General features: G+C 40.2%; 1 protein-coding gene and 1 pseudogene across 1 annotated transcript in view; one reads left to right on the top strand and one right to left on the bottom strand.

Annotated features, from left to right (window-relative positions):
* Positions 1–9205, bottom strand: part of LOC102842483 (disintegrin and metalloproteinase domain-containing protein 29-like) — a 35155-nt gene extending 25950 nt beyond the window's left edge. Inside the window, exons 1-2 of the mRNA XM_006877622.1 lie at positions 9018–9205; positions 8551–8842 (exon numbers count right to left, since the gene is read on the bottom strand). Coding sequence (XP_006877684.1) covers positions 8551–8842; positions 9018–9205 — 480 coding nt within the window. The remainder of the gene's footprint in view (positions 1–8550; positions 8843–9017) is intronic.
* Positions 9206–10081: 876 nt separating this feature from the next.
* On the top strand, positions 10082–24480 carry LOC102842110 (annotated as a pseudogene).
* The last annotated feature ends 479 nt before the right edge of the window (positions 24481–24959 follow it).

Here is a 24959-nt window from a genome sequence, read left to right as displayed (position 1 = left end):
TGTCATTGCAAAAGATTTTTTCCCATTCTGTGGGTTCCCTTTTTACTCCTCTGGTGAAGTCTTTTGATGCACATAAGTTTTTAATTTTCAGTATGGCCCACTCATCTATTTTGTCTACTTTTGTTTGTGTGGTTTAGAAAATGTTTTGTAGTCTGTGTATTCCCTGAATTAGTGCCCTCACATTTGTCCCTATTTTTTTCATTAATGGCCTTCATAATTCTGGGATTCACATTTAGGTCCTTTATCCATGCTGAGTTGGTTTTTGTATAAGGTGTGCGGTGAAGGACTTGTTTCAATATTTTGCAGATCGTTTTCCAGTTCTGTCAGCACCATCTGTTGAAAAGACTATCACCTCCCCATGGCAGATATTTGGGTGTTTTGTCAAAAATCAGTTGGCTGTGTGTAGATGCATTAATTTCTGGATTCTCAACTTTGTTCTATTGATCTATGTATCTTTCATTGTACCAATACCAAGCTGTTTTGAACATTGTAGCCGTGTAGTAAATTTTGAAGTCAGGAAGTGACAGGCCTCCAACCTTATTCTTCTTAAGCAGTGCTTTGCTTATCCTGGGTTCCTTTCCTTTCCATATAAAGTTTGTAATTGTTTTTTTCCCATCTCTTTGAAGAATGTCTTTTTTTCCATCTCTTTGAAGAATGTCATTGGGATCTGAAGAATGTCGTTGGGATTTGGATTGGGATTGGGTGGCTATTGCAAATGGCATTGCTTTCCTAATATCCTTTTCAATGCTGTTGTTTTTGGTGTAGAGAAATCCAACTGATTTGCTTGCTTTTGTATGTTATATTTCTCTTTTCCCTAGCTGCTTTCAAGATCCTATCTTTATCTTTGATTTTGGAGAGCTTGATTATTATATGTCTTGGTTATTGTCTTTTAGGGTCTATCCATCCTGGGGTTCGTTAAGCTTCTTATCTTTTCACTATTCAGGATGTTAGGAAAATTTTCTTACAGAAGCTCTTCAACTATCTCCTCTGTGAACTTGTGATTTTTCCCGTTCTGGAATGCCAATAATTCTTGTTTTTCCTCTTCATGCTATCCAACATGAATCTTAGGCCTTCTTCAGAGATTTTTATCTTTTTTGGGCTTGCTCTTCTATCTTAGTAATGTTGAGAGGTTTATCTTCTAGCTCACTAGTTGTGGCTTCTATCTCTTCAATTCTACTCCTTTGCCCTTTCAGTGTACTGTCCATTTCTGATATTCTATTATTAATTGTTTGGACCTTTTTCTTTAGGTTTTGAATTGTTTCCAATGCTGTATTTATCTTAATTGATTGTTCCTGTAGCACTTTCCTGACTTCTTCCTTATTTTTCTCAGCTCCATTGTATTGTGTTTTGATACATTTTATAATCATTTTTTTGAATTCTTCCTCTGGCATTTCCAAAGCCTGCCCATCTTCCATTATGGAGTGTAGATCTACTTCCAGCTCATTTGCCTCAGTCACTTTATCTCATTTTTGGACATGTGCAGATATGGTCATCTGCTTCTATTTTTTGGGCATATTCAGGGGTTATATGTGGCCTTAATACTTAGACAGGTATGTATTTTGGTTATTGTTTATGGTTTCTGATTGCCTCCAGGTAGATGTGATCAGGAAATGGGCTTCCCTTTTCACTCTTCTTCTTAAGAAATTTCAAGATGCCACTGTTGGTCGTTTTGACATAACTTAGGATTTAATTTTCGGCCTACTTCTTTTTTGTTTGCTTGTCCCACTCCACAATGCCCGTTCAGGCCTTTTTTCTAGTTGGAAACAGTTCAGGGCCAGCTGTGGCCATTTGGTTTTAATTGGAAACTGTCTCTTTAAATTTCAAGGAGATCTGTGTGCATGCGTAGTAGAACCCTCTGAGGGTGGGGCTGAGATGTCCACTAGCTCAGGCACTCCTATAGTCACCAGAATGGAGGTGCTCAGACAGCAAGGGACCAATGATCAGATACCAAAATAAAATAATGTCCACACCTTTATATCCGCAGTTTTGCAAGGCGTCTGTGGCTGGTCTGATCATTCCCCCGCTTGGTCTCACCCAAGATGGTGGCTCTTGGAGCAGCTGAGCATCACAGACTAGAAAGCAATGGATTCCTTGCTTCTGCCACAAAGTCTCCTAGCTGTAAGCCTTCCAACCTTATAAATATTCCTTTATATGTGGTTCAGAGTTCTGGGACCATCTCCTGAGCCTGCTTGGTCAGGTATTCTATGTTGTTGCTGATGGAACTCCTTACTGTACTTCCACCTGATCCGCCATCTTGTTTGTTCTCCTCGGCTCCCTCTTGAAAGCTTGTCAGTTACTTCATGCCTTTGTAGCCTCCCCCCTCCATCATGGGTAGCTAGTGACTCAATTGTCCATCCCTGTCAACCCTGTGTACAGAGGGGAGGAAATGATCCTTTCTGTAAAGATTCATTCTCTCTTTTAAGCTACTAAATCCATACATATAGGTCAAGTTTATCAAATTGTAGCAGCTTACACTTTTTCCCCTCTTCTTTCTTCCTCTGGTCAAGTTCTGATCATCCAGCCATTGAAGCTAGGTCAAATGGGTATGATCTGTGGGTATGAGCTTTCTTGTACATCTCCTCTCACTTCATATCAGCTGGATGCTTCACTCTCTGCTCTAGTCCTCTGTGGCTATGTCCCTGTTCATGGGTTCAGGAGTCCCCACAGCCTAGGATTCTTAAGGGAGATGAAAATTAAAATCATAGAACTTCTGGCCAGTCACTGTTATATTATTTTTCTATTGTAGTACTTAGGGTGGTCCCCTCAATAGCTATTGTAGTAGTGTCTATCTATCTATCTATCTATCTATCTATCTATCTATCTATCTATATTTTTTTATTAACCAGGTATAAACATGCAACAAAGATGTGCAGAGCAACATGTTCTTAGTGATTAGACTGTTACCAAATGGCAGAGAGGCTCACGTGCTAGGGTTTATGGCTCTCAATCCAGTGGTCTTTCAACTATACAAGCGAAGATAGTCTAAGTTCCCTTTGGAATAAATGAAAATTTTTTTTATAATTAATTAAAATGCACACTTTATTCATTCTACCTTAGATTGTTTTTTTCCTTTTTAAGCAAATATCACTGGCCCAGGATCCCACATTACATTTAGTTGTCATGCCTCCTTAGGCTCCTCTTGGCTGTGACAGTTTCTTAGACTTTGTCTTTGATGACCTTGATAGTTTTGAAGAGAGCTGGTTGGCTGTTTTGTAGATTGTCCCTCAGTTGGGATTTGCTTGGTGTTTTTCTCATGATTACACTGACCCAACAGTTTTTGGAAGACCACTGAGGTAAAATGGCATTCTCCTTATATCGTATCAAAGATAACTCACTATCAAACTGACTTATCAATGATGCCATTCACCTTGATCACCTGGCTGAGTCTTGTTTTCCAGATGTCTCCTTAGACTCTCCCCACCCTGTTTTTATACTGTCTTCCAGAAGAAATTGCTAGGTACCACCCACTAGGTATGAGGAGCTCTGCTCTTCTTCCTTGAGCACAGAGTATTACATAAATCTGAAATGATTCTGTCCATGTGCTGTCTCTTCCTTATCATTTATTTATTTGTTATATCATACATGTCTGGTCTGCAGATATATTTTATTTGGATTATATTTCAATACCACTTTATTAATTTTTTTTTTTTAAGTTTTTGTTGTGAATTGAATGATATTTTACATGGGATAACATCAGTTTTACACTCATCCTATTGAATTAGTTTCATTGCAATGATTATAATCCCCTGCATGCTTCATCATTCAACAGTATTTGCTTCTATTCCCTCTGTTTTTAGGGTGTGGGTTTTTGTTGTTGTTGTTGTTGTTGTTGTTGTTGTTTTGATGTGCACCAAAACACTCAGGAATATACAATCATTCAAACATCCAAAAGACACAGCTTACAAGCCTGCCCCCTAGCTGCCAGCACACATCCCCTCTCCCACCATGAGTTTAGAGTCCTCAGCTGTTCTGCCTCTCCATTTCATCCTCTTTGCCTCCATATGTGGCATCACCACTTCTTTGTGTAGGGTCCCACACTCTGCTCCTGATCCTACTCTTCTTCCTTGATGGTCCCAGGGTCCTCCGCTCTGGGATTGTTAAGATTGACTACTCACCTCTTTTTGCTACAAAACTATTACCTTTACAGTTGCAAAAATCACAATTAGTCATAATACCAATTACTCACTATTGAATCATGAGAGTCTTATCCCCATCTCCTTTTACCAGACCTGTCTAGAAAGGATAAAAACCACTCGGTGGTGATTTTGCCTTTCCCCACCCACTCGGAATCTAAACTCCCTCTTGGAAACTTGTAAGCCATACACTTTGTGCCTTTACAACCCTCCCCACCCCCATTTTAGGTAGCCAATGTGTAAGTTGTCTGTCCCTATCAACCCTGAGTACAGAGGGGATGGGAATCATCCTTGCTCTAAAGATTCTTTCCTTCTTGGTTGGTATTTAAAGCAAATAAATCCATAAGTATAGGTCAAATTCATCAGGTTGTAGCGATTTACACTTGTTTTCTTTCTTTCTTTTTCTTGTTTGTTTGTTAGCTACCTGAATGTCTTCCTTGGTGAGTGTATGTTTGTGTGCCCCCTCCCTCTTTTTTTTTTTTTCCCATGGTTATAATCCCCTCTATGTACCATCAGTTAACAGTATTTCTCTCTATTCATTTTAGCTCTTTTTTTTTTTTTTTAAAGCACCCAGGCATATACAATGTTTTAAATTTCAAAAGGGCACATTCTGCAAGTCTGCCTCCTGGCTGCCACCTCTCACTCCCTCTCTTTCCATGAATCTGGAGTCCTCAGCTGCTCCCTCTCTCCATGTCCCCATCTCTGCCTCCTTCTCTGGTGTCGCTGCTTCTCTGGATAAGGTTCCACATTCTGCTTGTGCTCTTCTCCCTTGATGGTCCCAGAGTCCCCTGTTTCTGGACTGTAAGATTAACTACGTCTCCATTTTTTTTTTTTTTTTACAAATTTACAATTGTGACAGTCACAGTTAGTCACAATAACAATTACTGTTGAATCATAAGAATATTATCCCCATCTTTTTTTTTTTTTCCAGCAAAGCAGTAGCTTATTATAGCATGGAACATCCCAGGCAGAGTGGGAAGGGGTCCACCTCGTGAGTGAGGACAGACGCCATAGCATCTGGGCTTTGAGAACTAATTTGTGGGTATCCCCATCTCTTTTTATCAGACTCATCTAGACAAGATGAAAACTATTCAGTGGGTACGCTATCTTCCCCTACACACTCTTAAACTAAACTCCCACTTGAAACCTTGTAAGACAGTCACTTCGAGCCTTTATCACCCTCTAATGTTATGTAGCCAATATCAAAGTTGCCTCTAGTCGAGTTCTTCCTCTAGTCGAGTTCTGTCAAGGCTTTATCACCCCTCATGTTATGTAGCCAATATCAAAGGTAGAATTCCCACGGAATAGTTTTCATCTTGTCTAGATGGTACTGATGAAAGGGGATAGGGATAAGATTCTTATAATTCACATGATCCCCATCCAGAATTTTCTAGATGGGAAATTTTCACTTGAAAAGATAAGCAGACCAGTCTGAAACAGCTAGAGGAACAGAAGACACTTCTTGAAAGAAAGACCAGCAGGAAAAATAAAAAACAATAATGGCAGTCTGACTGACTACTACAAGAACAAGCAAGTTGTTCCCAGGAGAGCCATCAAGGCAAGCAATCAAGTCCCCTCAGGACAAATACCCTTCCAAGACTGAAATTCAAAGGGAATCCACAAGCAGGCATGTAATCTTGCTGGTGGCCAGGTTGGTCTACAATAAGGAGAAGTGGGAGAATAACAGCAATGAAGCTGTGGGCTAATTCTGACCATGTTCAATAGACCTAGATTGAGACCTGGATGGCCAGCAGTATATTGAGACCTGGGGACTCTTGAACTGACAGACAGGAACATAACCACAGAGGACTAGAGCAGAGAGTGAAGCATCCAGTGACATGAAGTGAGGGGAGATGAACAAGAACACTCATACCCACAGATCATACCCATTTGACCTAGCTTCAATGGCTGATCAGAATCAGAGGAAGAAAGAAGAGGGGAAAAAAGTATAATCTGCTACACTTTGATGAGCTTGACCTATACTTATGGATGCAGTAGCTTAAAAGAGGGGACAAATCTTTACAGTAAAGATCATTCCCACCCCATCTGTGTACAGGGTCACAGGGATGGGCATCTTAGACATTGGCTACCCAAAATGGGGGGCTACAAGAGCACAAGATAACTGGCTTACAAGTTCTCAAGAGGGAGCTTAGTTTCAGAGGGTGTGGAGGAAGGTAGACTCTCCACTGAGTAGTTTCCAACCTGTCTAGGCACAGCTGATGAAAGGAGATCTTGTTTAATAGTGAATAATTGGTATCAGGACTGATTGCAATTGTTGCAAATGTAAAGGTAGACGTTTTGTAACAAAAGGAGGGGAGTGGTTGATTTTGCAGTCCAGGAGTTGAGGACCCTGGGATCACAAAGGGAGAAGAGCTGAGTGTGGGACCCTATTCAGAAATGCAGCAATGCCAGAGATGGAGGCAGAGACCATGACATGGAGAGACAGAACGGCTGGGGACTCTAGACTCAAGGAAGGAGAAAAGCTGTGTGCTGGCAGCCAGGGAGCTGGCTTGCAGGGTATGCCCTTTGGTTGTTTTAATGGTTATATATTCCTGAGTGCTTCAGTGTACATCCAAAAAAAAAAAAAAAAAAACCCTCAGAAGGAATGGAAGCAAATGCTGTTGAATGATGATGCATGGAGGGGATTGTAATCATTGCAATGAAATGAAATACGATAGGATGAATGCAAAGCTGATGTTCTCCCATGTAAACTATCACTCAATTCACAATAAAAATTTTGAAAAAGAGATTCTTATGATTCAATAGTAATTGTTATCATGACTAATTGTAACTGTCACAACTGTAAAGGTAGTAAGTTTTGTAACAAAAAGAGGGACGTAATGTTACAGTCCAGGAACAGAGAACCCTAGGACCATCAAGGGAGAAAAGAGGGATTGGAATGTGAGACCCTATCCAGAGAAGCATCAACACCAGAGATGGAGACAGATGCAGACTTGGAGAGAAAGAGCAGCTGAAGACTCTAGACTCATGGAAAGAGAAAGGCTGTGTGCTGGCAGCCAAGAGGCAGGATTGCAGAATGTGTCCTTTGGTTGTTTAAATAATTATATATTACTTAGTGTTTTGTATAACTCACAACCCAACCTCCCCCAAAAAACCCAGAGGGAATAGAAGCAAATATTCTTGAATGATGATGTGCAGACGAGATTGTAATCATTGCAATGAAATGATGAGTATAAAACTGATGTTTCCCCATGTAAACTATCACTCAATTCACAATAAAAGCTTTAAAAACACAAAACTTAAGAGATTTATTTAGAAATTGTTGTTAAGTGCCATCAAGTCGGTTCCAAACCATAGCGACCCTGTATAGGGTTTCCAAGGAGCAGCTGGTGAGCTTGACCCACCAACCTTGCAGTTCAAATGGCCTTGCAGTTTGGCGCATTAACCCTCAGTGCCACACCAGGACTCTTAAATATAGAGAGATTCTACAAAATTTTATAGATCATTTTATCCTAGTGAGTAGCCATTCATATTTTAACAGCAGAAGCAAACACATACAGGCATACCTTGTTTTACTGCCATTTGCAGATGTCGTAGTTTTCACAAATTAAATTCACAAATATATGGCAACATTATTGGAGTCCTGCTCCGACCACGGGTTACTCGAGGGAGAGGTGGAGATCAGTGATCAGGTAAAGGACACATGCTGATGGCAAGTGACAAAGTTTATTAAAAAGTTCCACGCTTATATAGGGCAAATCTGCAAGTCATTGTGGTTTGGCTAGCGCATAAGTTTCCTTTTCCTCGAAATGACTCAGGTACATTCACCAGTAAGTTTCTAGTGCTGATGTTACTGTTGCTAGGCAAGTTTGGTTTCAAGGTAGTCATGAACCTTTGAGGGCTCTAGCTTCCTACATCTCCCCATTCTTTATTATAACAAGGGACGTTGCCTGTCTTAGGTGGTCAATGAAAGTCCCCAGTCTTACCCGTAATGGATACTCATTGCAGCATAAGGCAATGGCTCTGTCTTAGGTTGACTGGGGGTCCACCAATCCTTACCCATCTTTGTCTACACATCCTGCATGTGTCAGGGGAGTGCCTTTAGCTGGAGGCCATGAAGACTACTCCACAGTACTTTATACTGGTTAACCGCCACTCGAAGAAGGCAGGGAAGGAGGAGACAAGCAAAGATGACAAGTATGCCAATAGCTAGAATGGGGCCCCACAATTGAGAGAGAGAGGGAATAGTATGGAACAAATTTTTAAGGTTGCATAGAAGTTGTTTAGCTAGTTCTGCAGGTTTGCTGTGAAAGCGGGGGGCATAATGCATAGCAATCATTTGTGCATATAACTCATTCGATTCTTGGCTGATATTCTCAGCAATCCATACTCTGTGCAGATGGGCCTGCACTATGGGCCAAGGGAATGCCGAGGCATTATACACAATCTTAGTTACACAAATGGAGTGATAATCAGCATGGCACGCAAGGCGTTGCCAGACCACGACCTGCTCCAAAGTATCCCCAAGTAAGTTAACAGTATCACACAGTCCATTCAGGCAATGTTCAATGGCCAGATCTATGTTTTCTTGCCGGTCCCAGTTGTAGGTAACATTGTCCATCAGCTCATTGACAGTAGCTGCAGTCTGAATTTCCTGAGTAAGTGCAACTGTGGTGGCGGTGAGGGAAACAAGCAAGGTGATAAAAGTCACTGTACCCATTACTATAAGTCCAAGTCCTCGCTTTGACCTAGAAAGCAACGTGGTAAACTCGTTGACAAGCTGCAGGCCGGCATCATCATACCATTCTTGGGAGATGTTTACTGGCTGGTCTTTTTAGGACTGCAAAAGACATGTTAGGCCTTAGGGCAGCAACCCATGAAGTGAGGTTGCACCCCATGCAGTTCAGATGAAATTTCTCGTACCCTCCCTGGGAAGTGCCATTCTCTAAGGTAAGAGGGTCCACAAGGAAAACATAGAGCTCAGGGAGAAAGAGAGATACAGGGAGGGAAGGGTTAATGGTGTTATAATGGTAGTTTTTAGACCTGGAGCAGGCTAAGTGCTGCATCATGTTGATGGTGTTGTAAAATGGCTTGCACAACGAGTTCGTCATATTGCTGGTGTAGCAAATTGGTTTAGTGTAACTAGCCTTGCTGTAGTTGAAGGGCTTAGTTTCTCGCTGAAGATGTCCCACTGAGGGGGGGAGAGGGTACAAGCCAATCTCCGTGTTATTCACGTAGAGGGGAAGCAGTGACAGATTCCATTCCTTCCAGGACACGGGTCTCGCCAGTGGGGGATGCGGGACGACGGCCCAATGGATCACCGCCTGAATCATCTACATGCCGCACAAGATGCTCAGGAATCCAACAAGGACCAGGTTCATCCTGTGGGAAAACACAAACATCACCTCGTCCCCATATGAGAACAGGGTCGGGCCCCTTCCATGTGCCCATTAGGGCGTCTTTCCATTTCACCATAGGTTTCGGGGCACTTGGCTCCCTGTTGCTGTGCTTATCTGCAGCTATGAGACCGGAGGCATCAGTTAAAAGGTAGTTAAGGATGAAGGTGACATGATTGATATAATTTTGAGGTGTGTGGGAATAGAATTCCCCCTTCTTTATTTTTTCAAGGTATGACTTCACAGTGGCATGTGTGCGTTCAACAATGCCTTGGCCTTGGGGATTGTAGGGAATGCCAGTGGTATGTTTGATAGAGAAGTTCTTACAAAACGCCACAAAGCAGGTGCTAGTATAGCCAGACCAATTGTCTGTCTTGATGCTCTGAGGTATGCCCATAGCAACAAAGGCATGTAGGCAATGTTTTATCACTTGGGTGGTCCCCTCTCCCGTTAAGGGGGAGCAACATATGAGGCCAGAAAAGGTGTCTACAGAGACATGCACATACTTAAGCCGACCAAAGCTAGCGACGTGTGTGACGTCCATATGCCATAATGCATTGGGACGTAAACCTTCAGGATTAATTCCAAAAGATGGAACAGACTGGTGGATGGGGCACTCAGGAAAAGCACAAACGATCTGTCATGAAGCTTCACAAGGGATATGAAACAACTTGTGCAGGGATTGACTGTTCTGATGATGTACTTGATGTGAGACCTGAGCGTGCTGCAGATTGGAGTGTGCCATATAAAGTTGTGCGTCAGCAGCTTGACTGCCTTTGGCTAGGGCACCAGGCAGGTTACTGTGAGAACGTATGTGGGCAATAAAGATGGGCTGTTCTCGCTGATGTATCAGGAACTGGAGTTGTTGAAACAGATCTTGAACAATCGAGGTGGAAGTTTTTATCACACAAATAGTTTCTAGTAGAGGGACAGAGTTGGTATGTATAGACTGTTGGTATAAATAATCATAGGGGAGGTGGTGTACTCTTGCACAGCAATGACAATCGCAAGGAGCTCAGCCTGTTGGGCTGAATAATCTGGGCACTCAAGGACTGTAAATTTGTTAACTATGCCAAACACAGCACGTCCTTTTGAGGAGCCATGACTAGCCCCCATTGGCAGAGGGCTTCTTAAAGGGCTTGGTAACAAGTCAGAAGGAGGCTATGGTCAGGATTGGCAATCAAGATGTCATCCATGTAATGGATGATGTAGCAGGTGAAATTACTACGTACATTAGCAATAGCAGCATTTACAAACTTCTGACACAAGGTGGCGCTGTTTGCCATACTTTGTGGGAGGACTTTCATTTGATACCGATCCATTGGACTCTTAAAGTTACTGGAGGGAATGCTAAAAGCAAATCTTTTGCAGTTTGAGGGGGTGTAAGGGGATAGTGTAGAAACAGTCTTTAAGGTCTATAACAACTTTATAGGTATTCATGGGGATGGCAGCGGAAGAAGGAAGCCCAGGTTGTAAAGCTCCCATGCTTTCCATGGAACTATTGACTTTACGGAGGTCTTGGAGCAACCTCCATTTGCCTGATTTTTTCTTAATGACAAAAATAGGAGAATTCCAAGGGGAAGTTGAAGGTTCAATATGTCCTGCCATCAGCTGCTCCTGCACTAACAGCTGAGTTGCTCTAATTTTCTCTTCTGAAAGTGGCCACTGATCCACTCACAAATATCCGGCAGGGCTCTGGGGGGAGGGGAGGGGGTCTGGTGTGGTCACGCGGGGAGGGGTTCTGCCCCTCTTCCCACGGGCGCCTCTCTGGCTGCCCTCCCCTCTCCTCCTTGCTCTTCCCTAACTGTCTCCTTACTAACTGGATAAATAGCAGGCACGGCGAAGGACGGAGGGTCTGGCCACAAAACAACAGCTCCGTCAGAGTCACTGTCCTCTTTATTTATGGCCTCTTTCTTAAGAGGACTAAGGTTGGGGTAGATGTTATCAGGCGCACTGGGCGCGGATTTTTTTTTTTTTTTTTTTTTTTTTGTTTTTTTTTTGGTCTGGGCTTGTCGAACGGTCACTACTGAAATCGAAAGTATCCTGGACAAGCCTTCATAAACTTAAAATATCAGCGGGCACTCGAGCGGGCCCATTCTTGGCATAAAATTCCTGCAGATCATGTCCTATTTTATTCCATAATTTTACATCTACAATCCCATCTTCAGGGAACCAAGAACAAACTGTATTTACAAAGTCTATAAATTTACAAAGCTGATTGTGATCTACTTTTACTCCTCTGGTTCTGAGCATGTCTATAAGCATATTCACATACCGAGCCTTTCCTGGTTTATTCCCCATTCTTACCTGATCGAATGCCCTCTGCTCTTAGTGTCTGTCCACGCATCCTTGTTCTTCAGGTCTCCTTGTTGAGGGTCTGCTGCTTAGTCTCTCGTACTCGAGCGCCATGTTGCGCGCCATTTATCGGAGTCCTGCTCCAACCACAGGTTACTCGAGGGAGAGGCGAGGATCAGTGATCAGGTAAGGGACACATGCTGATGGCAAGTGACAAAGTTTATTAAAAAGTTCCAAGCTTATATAGGGCAAATCTGCAAGTCATTGTGGTTTGGCTAGTGCATAAGTTTTCTATTCCTCAAAATGACTCAGGTACATTCACCAGTAAATTAAGTTTCTAGTGCTGATGTTACTGTTGCTAGGCAAGTTTGATTTTAAGGTAGTCATGAGCCTTGGAGGGCTCTGGCTTCCTACAAACATTGCATCCAGCAAGATCAGTGACATTTTTCCAGCATCATGTTCTCACTTGCTTCCTGTCCTTTTGTCACATTTTAGTAATTTTCACAAAATTTAAATTTTTTTCATAATGCTGTTGCTAGGTGCTGACTCGATGACACCTAATAACAATCTACTTAGTAGATTTCAACTCATAGCCACCTATATAGGGTTTGTGAGACTGCAAATCTTTAAGGGAGCAGACAGATTCATCTTTCTCCCATGGAGCAATGGGTGGGTTTGAACTGCCTACCTTTCAGTCCTGGGGTAGTACTGTATGATCAGCACTGGATTTCTAACCACAACATAGGTGGTTCAAACCTACCAGTTGCTTCTTGGAAATTCCATACAGGGTCAGTTAGCTGACCAACTAATAACCTTTTTTTGCTGACCCTTCCATTTTACTAAGCATGATGTTCATCTCCAGGCACTGGTCCATCGTAATAACATGTCTGAAGTAAGAGACACAAAGTCTCACCGATCCTGGCTTCTAAGGAGCAATGTGGCTACTTCTTCCAAGTCAGATTTCTTTGTTCTTCTGTCCGTTCAAAGTACTTTCAACATTATCCATCAATGCCATAATTCAAATGCATCAATTCTTCTATTGTATTCCTTATTCATTACCAACTTTCACAAGCAAATGAAGCAACTGAAAATACTATAGTTTGCCTCAGGTACACCTCAGTCCTCAAACTGGTATCATTGTTCTTTCATGTGAAGCTTTGTGAAACAGATTTGCCTAAGGCAATTCATCTTTTGATTTCTGATTGTTGCATTCATGAGTGCTGATTGTGAATCCAAGCAAAATGAAGTTCTTGACAACTTCAGTCTTTCCTCCATTTATCATGCAGTGTTAGATCTTTATCAGAAAGTATTGAAAGTACCTCTTCCCTTCCAGCAAGAAAGGTTGAGTGATATGCATATTGCAAATTGTTAATGAATCTTCCTCCAATTCTGATGCCATGCTCTTCATCACATAATCCAGGTTCATGGATTATTTGCTTAGCATACAGACTAAGAATGGTGAAAGGCATACATTCCCTGATTTTCAACCATTCTGTATCCCCTTCTTCTGTTCTAACAACTGCCTCTTCATGAGCACAATTAAGTGTTCTGGAATACCCATTCTTTGCTATGTTATTAACAGCTTGTCATTATCCCTACAGTTGAAAGTCTTTGCACAGTTCATAAAGCACAGGTAAGAATGTTTTGGTAGCCTCTGCCTTCAGTCAAGAGCCCTCTGACATTAGCAGTAATATCTCTAGTTCCACATCCTTTTCTGAGTCTGGCATGAATTCCTGACAGTTCCCTGTTTTCCTATTTTTGTTTTTAAATTATCTTTAGGAAACTTTTACTTGCATGTGACATCAATGCAAAAATATGTATCTCTTCCAGTGCTGCATCTGTTTGTTGAACTATTTCAGTTTGTATTTCATCAATTCCTAGAGACTTGTTTATCTTCAAAGTCTTCAGTGCAGCTTATACTTCTTCGTTCCACACCACTGGTTCTTGATCATATGTTACCTCTTCAAATAGTTGAACATGAACCATTCCTTTTTTTTTTTTTTTTTTTAAACCTTTTTTGAAACTTTTTACTGTGAATTGAGTGAAGGTTTACAGAGCATATCATCAGTTCTATATTCAACAAATCATATATTTTGCTTCATTATACAGATACAATCCCCTCCATGCACCAACAGTTAGCAATAGTTAACAGCACTTAACTCTGTTCACTCCAACCACAGCAGTCATCCCTGTGTCTCTCATTGCCCTCATCTTTCCTCTACCAATCTCCCTCGAGTTGTATATTGCCTGCCCCCTCACCCGTATCAACATGTGTCTACCTTCTGGTGCATATATTATGTCCTCGTACTCCAAAATCATCATAGACTATTTTATCAAGAAAACTTCCCTCTCTCTTCTTTTTTTTCCCCTTTGGTATAGAAAAACACAAACAAACAAACAAAAAACAACCACACAGACATATGTAATCACTTAACCAACCAAAGGGCACATTCTTGAAGCCAGTCTCCTGGCTGCCAGCACACAGCCTTTTTCTTTCCATGAGTCTAGAGTCCTCAGCTGCTCAGTCTCTCCATGTCATCACCTCTGTCTCCATCACTGGTGCCGTTGCTTCCCTGGTTAGGGTCCTAAGTATAGCTCATGCTATTCTCTCTTGATGGTCCTAGGGTCCTCTGTTCCTAGAATGCAAAATTAACTACTTCCCGTTTTTGTTACACAACCTCTATCTTTACAGTTCTGACAATCATAATTAGGTTTGATAATAACTAGTCACTATTAAGTCAATGAAGAGTCCTGGTGTGACACTGTGGGCTAATGCGTCAGACTGCAAAGTCATTTGAACTGCAAGGTCAGTGGCTCAAGCTCACCACCTGCTCCTTGGGAGCCCTATACAGGGTCGCTATAGGTTGGATGGCAATTAACAACAACAATTAAGTCAATGAATCCCATCCCCATCTTCTTTCACCAGACCCATCTAGACAAGAAGAAAATGGTTCAGTGGGGATTCTACTTTCCCCTGCACATTCTGAAACTAAACTCCCTCTTGAAAACTTGTAAGCAAGCTACTTCCTCCTTTTATAGCCCCGCCCCATTTTAGGTAGCCAAGTTGAAGTTATCCATCCTTATCCACTCTGTATACCAAGGGGATAGTCAACGATTTCTGTTTGGTACAATGACTCTGCATATTCCTTTCATCTTCTATTAATTGTTTCTGCATCATTCAATATTTTGACCATGGAATCCTTCTGTATTCAAAGTCAAGGTTTGAATTTTCTTCACTTCTTCCAGTTTGAGAAGTACTGACCATGTTCTTCCTGTTTGGTTTCCTAACTCCTGGTCTTTGCACATTTAATTATAATACTTGACTTTGTCTTTTTGAGCTGTCCTTTGAAATTTGCTGTTCCATTGTTTTACATCATCATTTATTACAGTCGCTCTTGATTCTCTGTGCTCATAAGCAAGTTTCAGGGTCTCTTCTGATATCCATTTTAGTATTTTCTTTCATTCTTTCCTGTCTGTTTACTGATCTTTTGCCTTTTACCTGTATGATGTTCTTGATGACAACTCGTCGTCAAATGTTAGTGTCTAATGCATCAAATCTGTTCTTGAAATAGTCATTAGTGTCTAGTACATCAAATCTATCAATACATCTTGATTGCATGTTTGCCCAACATCAGACTATAGAAGATGGTAGAATTCTGCAATTTCACCATTACTGGCTTAAGCGGTTGATGCATAAATTTGAATAGAGGTATTAACTATACTTCCTAGCAGGTTGATAGGTATTACCTTATCGCAGACAACATTGTACTTTGAGACAGATCTTGAAATGTTCTATTAGATGACGAATGTGACATTATCTTCAATTTGATGTTCATGGCACAGTACACTGCAAAGTTTTTGTATTGAAAATGGTCAATACTAGTCCATTTCAACTCACAAATTCCTACTATATAGATCTTTGTGTTTTCTATATCATTCTTGACAACATCCAATATTCCTAGATTCATACATCCATGTTCCAATTATTAATGGCTGTCTGCAAATGACTCTTCTCATTTTGAGTTGTGCTCCAGGAATGTCATTGTGACCAGCTCTACTTTAAGGAGACAGCTTTTACTCAGTCATATTTTGAGTAACTTCCAACCTGAGAGGCACATTTTCAGGCATTGTATTTGACAATGTTCTACTGCTATCCCTACTGTTTTCATCTTCCAGCACTAATTATGACAGAGTTCCACTGCTATTCATAAGGTTTGCAGTGGCTAACTATTCAGAAGTAATCTGACTCTTCTTCTTCTTAGTTGGTCTTAAGCTGAAAGCTTCACTGAATGTTGTTCACCATACATGACACTGCTGATGTTTAAAACACTGCTGACATAAATTCCAAAACCACAGCAACACACAAGAAACCACACCAACAAAATGACAGATGAATGGTGGAAATTACAGTATAGTTATACATTAATTTTTTTGTTAAGTTTTTATTGTGAATTATGTGATAGATTACATGGGAGAATATTAGTTTTATATTCATCCTATCACGTATCATATCATTGCCATGATTACAATCTTGTCCGTGAATCATCAAACAACTAAAGGGTTATGCCCAGCAAGGCTGCCCCTCGGGCATCAAACCACAGCCCCTCTCCCTCTCTGGGTCTAGAGTCCCCAGCCACTTCATCTCTCCACGTCATCATCTCTGCCTCCATCTCTGGCATCACTGCTTCTCTGAGTAAAGTCCCGCATTCCACTGTTCTCCCATGATGGTCCCAGGGACCTCCACTCCTGAATTGCAGAGTTAACCACTCCCCTCTTTTGTTACAAATCATCTACCTTTATATTACCAAACTTCACAGTCAGTCCTGACAGCAATTATTCACTACTGTACCACAAGAGTCCTATCCACATCTCCTTTCATCTGCCCTGGCCAGACAGACTGAATACTATCAGTGGAGAGTCTACCTTCCTCTGCACCCTCTGGATCTAGGCTCTCTCTTGAAAGCTTGTAAGTCAGTCACTTCTTGGCTTTGTAGAACCCCCATTTTGGGTAGCCAAATTCCAAGCTGCCTATCCCTGTCTACCCTGTGTATAGAGAGGGTGGAAATGATCCTCACTGTAAAGATTTTGTTCACTTTTTTGAGCTACTGCATCCATAGGTGTAGATCAAGTTCATCAAATTGTATCAGATTACTCTTCTTTCTTCTTCTAGTCGAATTCTGATCATTTAGTCATTGAAGCCAGGTCAAGTGGGTATTATCTGCAAGAGTGGCTGTTAACTTTACATATACCCTCACTTCTTACCAGCTGGATACTTCACTCTCCATTCTAGTCCACTGTGACTATGTAATTGACTTTGGGCCCAAGAGTACCAGGTCTTGTCATACTGCTGGCCAACCAGGTCTCCACCCAGGTTCAGAGGAGTCTATTGAGAGTGGTTGGACTTAGCTCACAGCTTCATTGCTGCATTTCCCTGACTTCACCTTATCAATGACCAACGTGGTCAACCGTCAGACTGCATGCCTATTTGTATATTCCAGTTGAATCTTAGTCTTGGAAGGGGGTGTGCCCTGAGGGGACCTGACCACTTGCCTAGATGGCTCCTGGGCAAGCAAATTTCTTGTTATTGTAGCAGTAAGTCAGACAACTTTTATTGTTTTTTTATTTATCTGATCGGTCTTCCTTTCAAGAAGTATCTCTGTTCTTCTAGCCACTCCAGGCTGGTCTGCTTGTCCTATCACATGGAGATTTCCCACCTCTGAAGATTCTGGATGGGATTCAGGACTCCACCTATGGTCTTATGCAATGCAAAGGCTCCTCAGGAAGCCTCCTTTACTGGGCAAGTTGTAGCCCCATTTTAGGTAATACAATCAGTGATATGTAAGAAGATGGACTTACAAGTTTTCTATGGTGATATTTCTGGCTATTCCTTTCTCTCTCCGTCAAGTGTCTATTTTACAGTGGTATGCAAGGGAAAACAAGATTCAAAATATGGACAAGCATCTTAACATTATCCCCCCTCCCCCTTGTACTTATTCAAACCATGTATCCCAGGGCCCTGTAGTTTCAAGGTTGTGTATATATCATTATTTAATTCTATCCCACTAAGCCCATGCAAACTTGCATAACTCTTCTCCCATCTGCCTTGTTCCTTTGTTTCCATTGTGACATCACCCCTCTGGTTTCTAATGAGTGTTATTAGTGTCTTCTGCTTCTTTTATTTTCTTAGGTTTGGAATGGTTTGCTAATTTTGTTAGTCCTTTCAAAGAACCAGCTTCCTGTTCTGTTGATTCGTTCTATAGATTTTCTGTTTTCTATCTCATTTATTTGTCCTCTGATCTTTATTATTTCTTTTCTTTTGGTGACTGTAGGTTTCCTCTGCTGGTCTGCTTTAGATGCTGTGTTAATGTATTAATATTGGTTCATTCTTCTTTTTGGATGTGTGCATTTATTGCAATAAATTGTCCTCTCAGCACCACTTTCACTGTGTCCCCAAATTTTTGGTATGTTGTGTTTTCGTTCTCCCTTGTTTCTAAGAACTTTGTGAATTCACGTTTGATTTCTTCTGCTATACAGCCACTTTTCAGCAGGCTGTTATTCAGTTCCCATTTATTTGACCTTATTTCCTTGGTCTTCCTATTATTAACATCTAATTTGATAGCATTATGATCTGAGAAGATGCTTTGTAGTATATTTTGATATTTGTAAATTTATAGAGGTTTGTTTTGTGGCCTAACATATGGTCTATTCTGGAGCATGTTCCATGTGCACTGAAAAATAATGTGTATTGTGCAGTTGTTCGGTTGAATGCTCTGTACACATCTATGAAGTCCTGTTGGCTGATTGTGTTGTTTAGTTCATCTGCATCTTTGTCAAGTTTCTTTCTGGTTGTTCTATCCATTTTTGAAAGCAGTGTATTAAAATTGCCCACTATTTTTGTAGATTCGTCTATTTCTTTCTTAAATCTATAAGATTTTGCTTTACATATTTTTGAGCTCTCATTTGGAGCATAGATATATATTATGGTTATGTCATCTTGTACAATTGTCCCATTAATCATGAGATAATGTCTGTCTTTATCTACTATGCTAGTTTTTGCCTTAAAGTTTATTTTATCTGAGATTAGTACTGCCACTCCTGTTTGTTTTTTTATTGCAATTAGCTTGGTATCTTTTTTTCCATCCTTTGACTTTTAATCTGTTTTTGTCTCTGTATCTAAGATGTGTCTCGTGCAGACAGCATACAGAAGAAGGGTCATGATTTCTTATCCATTCTCCAACCCTCCATCTCTTAACTGTTGCATGCAATCCATTTACATTCAGTGTAATTATCGATAGGTATGAATTAGTTGCTGCCATTTTTTTGTGTGCTGCTGTTGCTTTGTTTTGCATGCCTTTCTGTGCTGAGTTCATGGTTTTTGTGTTCTTTCTTGTCAGTTTCCTCATAGCTTCACTGTTTCCATGTTCTTCTTGGATTTTCATTTTCTTGGTATGTTGTGAAGTGTTAATTTTCTTTGAGGTTATCTTATATTCCATTAACTTTTATTTGCATTTAGCGCAGTCTATTTTATCCTATAATCAAGCTGACCTATTCACCATCTGGATCTCTGTTCCTACATGTTTACCTTCTTTCATACTGTAATTGTTTTGATCATAGACTGACCTCCCAGATCCTCTGAATTTGTTCTTACAGTTTTTTCCTATTCTCAGATCATCCATTTCATCCATTTGATAATTAAGTTACAGGAGGTTCTTCCAAGCATGTCAATCTCTAATTGTTGTCTGTTCTTGTGGGTTCTCAGTCCACAGAATTCCCTTTAGGATGTTTTGTAGCACAGGGTTAGTTTTGGCAAAATCCCTTAGCTTCTGTTTATCCTGGATTCTTTTTATTATACCGTAGTATTTGATTGATAGTTTTGCTGGATAAAGAATTCTTGGTTGACAGTTTTTTTGTTCCAGGGTCTTATACGTCTCCCTATTGCCTTCTTGCTTGCTTGGTTTCTGCTGAGAGATCAGAGCTTAATCTGACTTGCTTACCTTTGTATGTAACACTTCTTTTTTCCCTAGCTGCTTTTAGGATTGTCTCCTTATCTTTGATTTTGGAGAGCATGATTATGATATGTCTTGGATCTATCCTTCTTTGAGCTTCTTGAATGTTTATTCTATCACTTTTTAGGATGTTAGGGACATTTTTTTCCAGAAGCCATCTAACTATCTCCTCTGTGGACTTGTGTGATTCTTCTTGTTCTGTAATGGCAATAAATCTTAAGAATTCCTCTTTATGTTGTACAACATGAATCTTAGACCTTCTTTGGATATTTTTATCCTTTTATTTCTGCTTGCTTTTCTTAGTGGTATTGAGAGATTTGTCTTCCAGCTCACTAGTTCTGACTTCCATCTCTTCTACTCAACTCCTTTGCCCTTTCAGTGTATTGCCTATTTCGGATATTCTATTTTTGATCATTTAGACCTCTTTCTGTAAGTTTTGAATTGTTTCCAATGCTGTATCTATCTTATTTGATTGTTCCTGTAGTGCTTTCATGGCTTCTTACTTTTTTCAACTCCAATGTAAAGTGTTTTGAAACATTTTATAATTATTTTGCTGAATTCCTTCTCAGGCATTTCCAAGGCCTGCCCTCCTTCCAGAATGGGGTCTCAGTCTACCTCTAGGTCATTGGTCTCCGACATTTTATCTTGTTTCTGGATGTGTGCTGATATGACAATCTGTTTTTGCTTTTTAGACATGTTCAGTGGTTAGCTGTGGCCTTAATAATTAATTAAGTGTGTGTTTTGGTATTTTTTATGCTTTCTAATTGCCTCCAGGTAGATGCGATTAGGGTTGGGCTTCCCATTTCACTCTTTTTATTGCTTAACTCAGAGTAACTTTCACAGGTATTGTCAGCCTCCCTGGTGTATGGCAGTTGGTAATGGTTCTTGCCTGGATTGTGGAGTTTTATAGAGTGTGATTGTAGTTTGACTATATGGCAGTAATTTCTGTCTCTTCTTGGGTAATATAGGGAGAGAAAGAGCCCTCTAAAGGTAAAAGGGGAACTTAAAAAAAAACAAAAACAAAAAAAAACACCCAGCAACAGAAAAAAAAAAAAAAAAGAGAAAAAACAGATTGGATAATGTAGTCTATAATCACAGAAAAAAGAGTGGAGAGAGAGTAAAAACAAAAGAAGAAGAAAAAAATCTGTAGCCTAATATCAGTGTGACTTTAATATCCTATTTCAGCTTCTTGCCTTTGAGACTGCCTAATAAATTTCAAGATGCTACTGTTGGTTGTTATGTTGTGCCTCAGGATTTAATTTTCTTCCTTGTATTTAGTATGTTTATCTTTTTGCTTTTCAGGATGTTAGAGAAATTGTCTTCGAGTAATTCTTTGACTATTTCCTCTGTGGACTTGTGTGATTCTTGTTCTGGAATGCCAATAATTCTTAGGTTATTCCTCTTCATGTTGTCCAACATGAATCTTAGACCTTCCTCAGAATTTTTTATCCTTTTTTGTGTTTGTTCTTCTATCTTAGTGGTATTGAGAGACTTGTCTTCCAGCTCACTGATTCTTCCTTCCATTTCATCTATTCTATTCCTCTGCCTTTTCAGGATGGTTTCTATTTCTGTTATTTTATTATTGATTGTTTGGACCTCTTTATGTAGGTTTTGGATTGTTACCAGTGCTGTATCTATCTTGTTTGATTGTTCCTGTTGTGCTTTCCTGGCTTCTTCCTTATTTCTCTCAACTCCATTGTAAAGTGTTTTGAAACATTTTAATCATGTTTCTGAATTCTTTCTCAGGCATTTCCAAAGCCTGCCCTCCTTCCAGCATGGAGTCCAGGTCTACTTCTGGTTCATTTGTCTCAGATATTTTATCTTTTTTCTGGACATGTGCTGATATGGTCATCTGCTTGTGCTTCTTGGACATGTTTATTGTTTATCTGTGTCCCTAATAGTTAATTGAGTATGTATTTTGGTAATTTTTTTTTTTATGTTTTCTGATTGCTTCCAGGAAGATTTGATGAGAATATGGTCTTCCCTTTTCACTCTTTTTATTGCTTAACTCAGAGTAACGTTCACAGCTGTTACCTGTTTCCCTAGTATATGGCAGCTGGTATTGGTTCTTTCCTGGGTTTTGGTGTTTCATAAAGCATTATTGCAGTTTGGCTGTTTGGCAGCAGTTGCTGACTCTTTTCGTGTAATGTAGGGAGATAAAGAGTCCTCTGAAAGCAGAAGGGTGGCTGTGCTGCCTGGTCAGGGAAGCGCCAGAAGTGAAATATACTGGCTTTTATGGAACATTCTGGCTATACTTCTTCAAACACAGATTGGTTTGTTCTTCTAGCAGTCTGTGGTATTTTTAATATTCTCCTCCAAAATATAATTTAAATGCATTAATTCTTATACTATCTCCCTCATTCACTCCAACTTTCATATGCATGTGAAGTTATTGAAAATACCATAGCTTGACTCAGGCACACCTCAGTCCTCAAACTGACATCATTCCTCTTGAATACTTTAAAAGGCCTTGTGCAGCAAAATTGCCTAATGCAGTGAGTCATTTGATTTCTTGACTGCTGCTTCCATGAGTGTTAATAGTGAATCCAAGCAAACTACAGTCTTTGACAACTTCAGTTTTTTCTCCATTTATCATATGTTATATATTGCTCCAGCAGTGAGATTTTTGTTTTCTTTAAATGAGGTGAAACTCAGACTGAAGGCTGAGGTCTTTGATCTTCATCAGTAACTATTTTAAGTTCTCTTTGCTTTCAGCAAGCAAGGTTGTATCACCTGTATGTCCAAGGTTGTTAATGAGTCATCCTCCAGTCCTGATACCACATTTTTCTTCATATTATCAAGTTTCTCAGATTATTTGCTCAACATACAGACAGAATAAGTATGGTGAAAGAATACAACCTTGGCATACACCTTTCCTGATTTTGAACAATTCAGCACTCCATTGTTCTGTTCAAACAACTGCCTCTTGGACTATCTACAGGTTCCTGAAGAGCAGAATTTAAAGATTTCAGAATACACATTTCAGAGGGTGACTCAAGAAGCAAAGTAATTGTGTGGATACAGGCAAAGGTGGCCAGCTAGCCACTGGAGCCTCCGTGTCCGTGTCCCAGCAGGTGTATTAGATGCTGGCAGCATCTCCTCCTCCCACCGGACTCCGCCTCGTGTTCTGCCTGACCGATGCCACTCCTCTTTGGGCTCTGGACCCCAGCATCATGCCTGAAACCTGACTTGTGATTTCAAACCAGGAGCTTCATCTTCGCCAAGATGAAAGGGTATCCTCATTGGCCAGCCCGGGTAGATGAAGTTCCTGAATCAAACTTCCCATTTTCTTTTTTGGAACTCATGAGACTCCAAAAATAAGGACAAATATGGCAAGCCAAATAAACGAAAAGGTTTTAATTAAGGTTTCTAGGAAATAGATTAAATCCAACGTGACATTTTCTAGTCAGCAGGCCTCAACTAAGCAATCAAATGCATAATCTGATGTTGAAGCTGAAGAAAAAGAAACTAGTGTTTCAAAAGAGAGTACTGACCACGAAGAAAAAGCCAGCAACCAGGATGTGACTAAAGCAATTGATACAGATGCTACAAAAGCTGCCAGAAGAGGGAGAAAGAGAAAGGCAGAAAAACAGAAAGAAAAGGAGGATATTGGTGTAGTGACAACAGCAATAACACCTGCTCATCTAAAAGTGAGTCCAAAGGCAAGATGCCCTGCAGCAACAGAAGTCAAAATTCCAAGAGGCAGACGCAAAATGATAAAACAGCCTAGTCCTTCAGAGAATGACATGGTAACTGAAAAAGATAAAATTAAAAAGAAATGGCAATAAGAAAAACAACTGAAAAGTATGAACAGGGCCAAAAGGAAGAAGATAAACCAAGAACAGAGCCTGGCGAAGAAAAAAGTAGAATCAAAAAGGAAATTTGTACCAAAAGCAGGGGTTGCATCAACCTCTGATTCTGATGAAGAAGTGGATGATCAAGAATAAGAGAAAAGGCAGGAGAAACTTACAGATTGCCCATATATGGAATATGTTTAAAAGGGCAGCATGAGAAGGAGGCTACCAAGAGAAAATGCAAGCAAGAGGAGCAAATGGAAACTGAGCACCAGAATAAAGTTAAAGGAAAGAAGCCAGAAGTTAAGAAAGTGGAGAAGAAGCGAGAAACATCAATGGATTCTCCACTTCAAAGGATACATGCCAAAATAAAACACTCACTCAAAATTGATAATCTTGATGTGAACAGATGTAACGAGACCTTGGATTAACTTGCTTCACTTCAGGTCACATTGCAACAAGCTCAGAAACACACAGAGATGATTACAGCACTGAAAAAAAAAATACAGTGATTCAAAGTTAGTTAGGTTATCATGGAAAAGTCTACAATGATATATAACAAGTTTAATAACATGCTTTTGGTTGGTAAAGGAGATTCTGTGATCAAACAAGTACTGAACAAGTGTATTGTTAAACAAAGGCAGCATGAGGAAGTAAATTAAAACCAAAGATCAAGGAAACAAAGGGCCAAACAAAATGCTAGAAAAGGAACAAACAGGTTCAAAGACAGTAAATGGAGGATGTGATGTTCAAGATAGTAGTCAGCCACAACATATTAAAAATAGCAGTGAAAAAAGCAAAGACAACCATGAGACCAACTCTAAGAAAGAGTCATCTAGGGAAGAGAGGGAAACAGAAATCTCTCTGAAGGATTGATTCTACATTAGATAACTAGGCTGACAAACCCAGAGGAAAAGATACTTGAGAAGTTTGTAATGGTTTGCATTTGATATATTTAAAATGCAGAAAAGGAAAGTTTAAAATTTTTTTAAGCATCAGATTTTCATGTTCCAAATTTGCTGAAAATTGAACATTTTTGCTAATTGTACTTCTGAAGTATTAACAGCAAAAATATACAATAAATGCAGAGGAAAATGCATTTATAAAATGTTATGCTGCTTTTCAACACATTGTGGTTGTTGTTGTAGTTATGTGCCATAGACTTGGTCCCGACTTATAGCGCCCTTATGCACAGCACAACGAAACACTACCCGATCCTGGGCCAACCTCAATATTGTTGCCACTCTTGAATCCATGGATGCTGCCATTTGGCTAAACCACATCGTTGAGGGGTCTTCCTCTTTTTCTCTGACCCTTAACCTTACCAAACATGATATCCTTCTTCAGTGACTGGTGCCTCCTGACAATATGTCC

This window comes from Chrysochloris asiatica, unplaced genomic scaffold (genome assembly GCF_000296735.1).
Source record: "Chrysochloris asiatica unplaced genomic scaffold, ChrAsi1.0 scaffold00540, whole genome shotgun sequence".
Lineage (NCBI taxonomy): Eukaryota > Metazoa > Chordata > Mammalia > Afrosoricida > Chrysochloridae > Chrysochloris > Chrysochloris asiatica.
The sequence above is the reverse complement of the archived record's forward strand: the minus strand, read 5'-3'. Positions and strand labels throughout refer to the sequence as shown.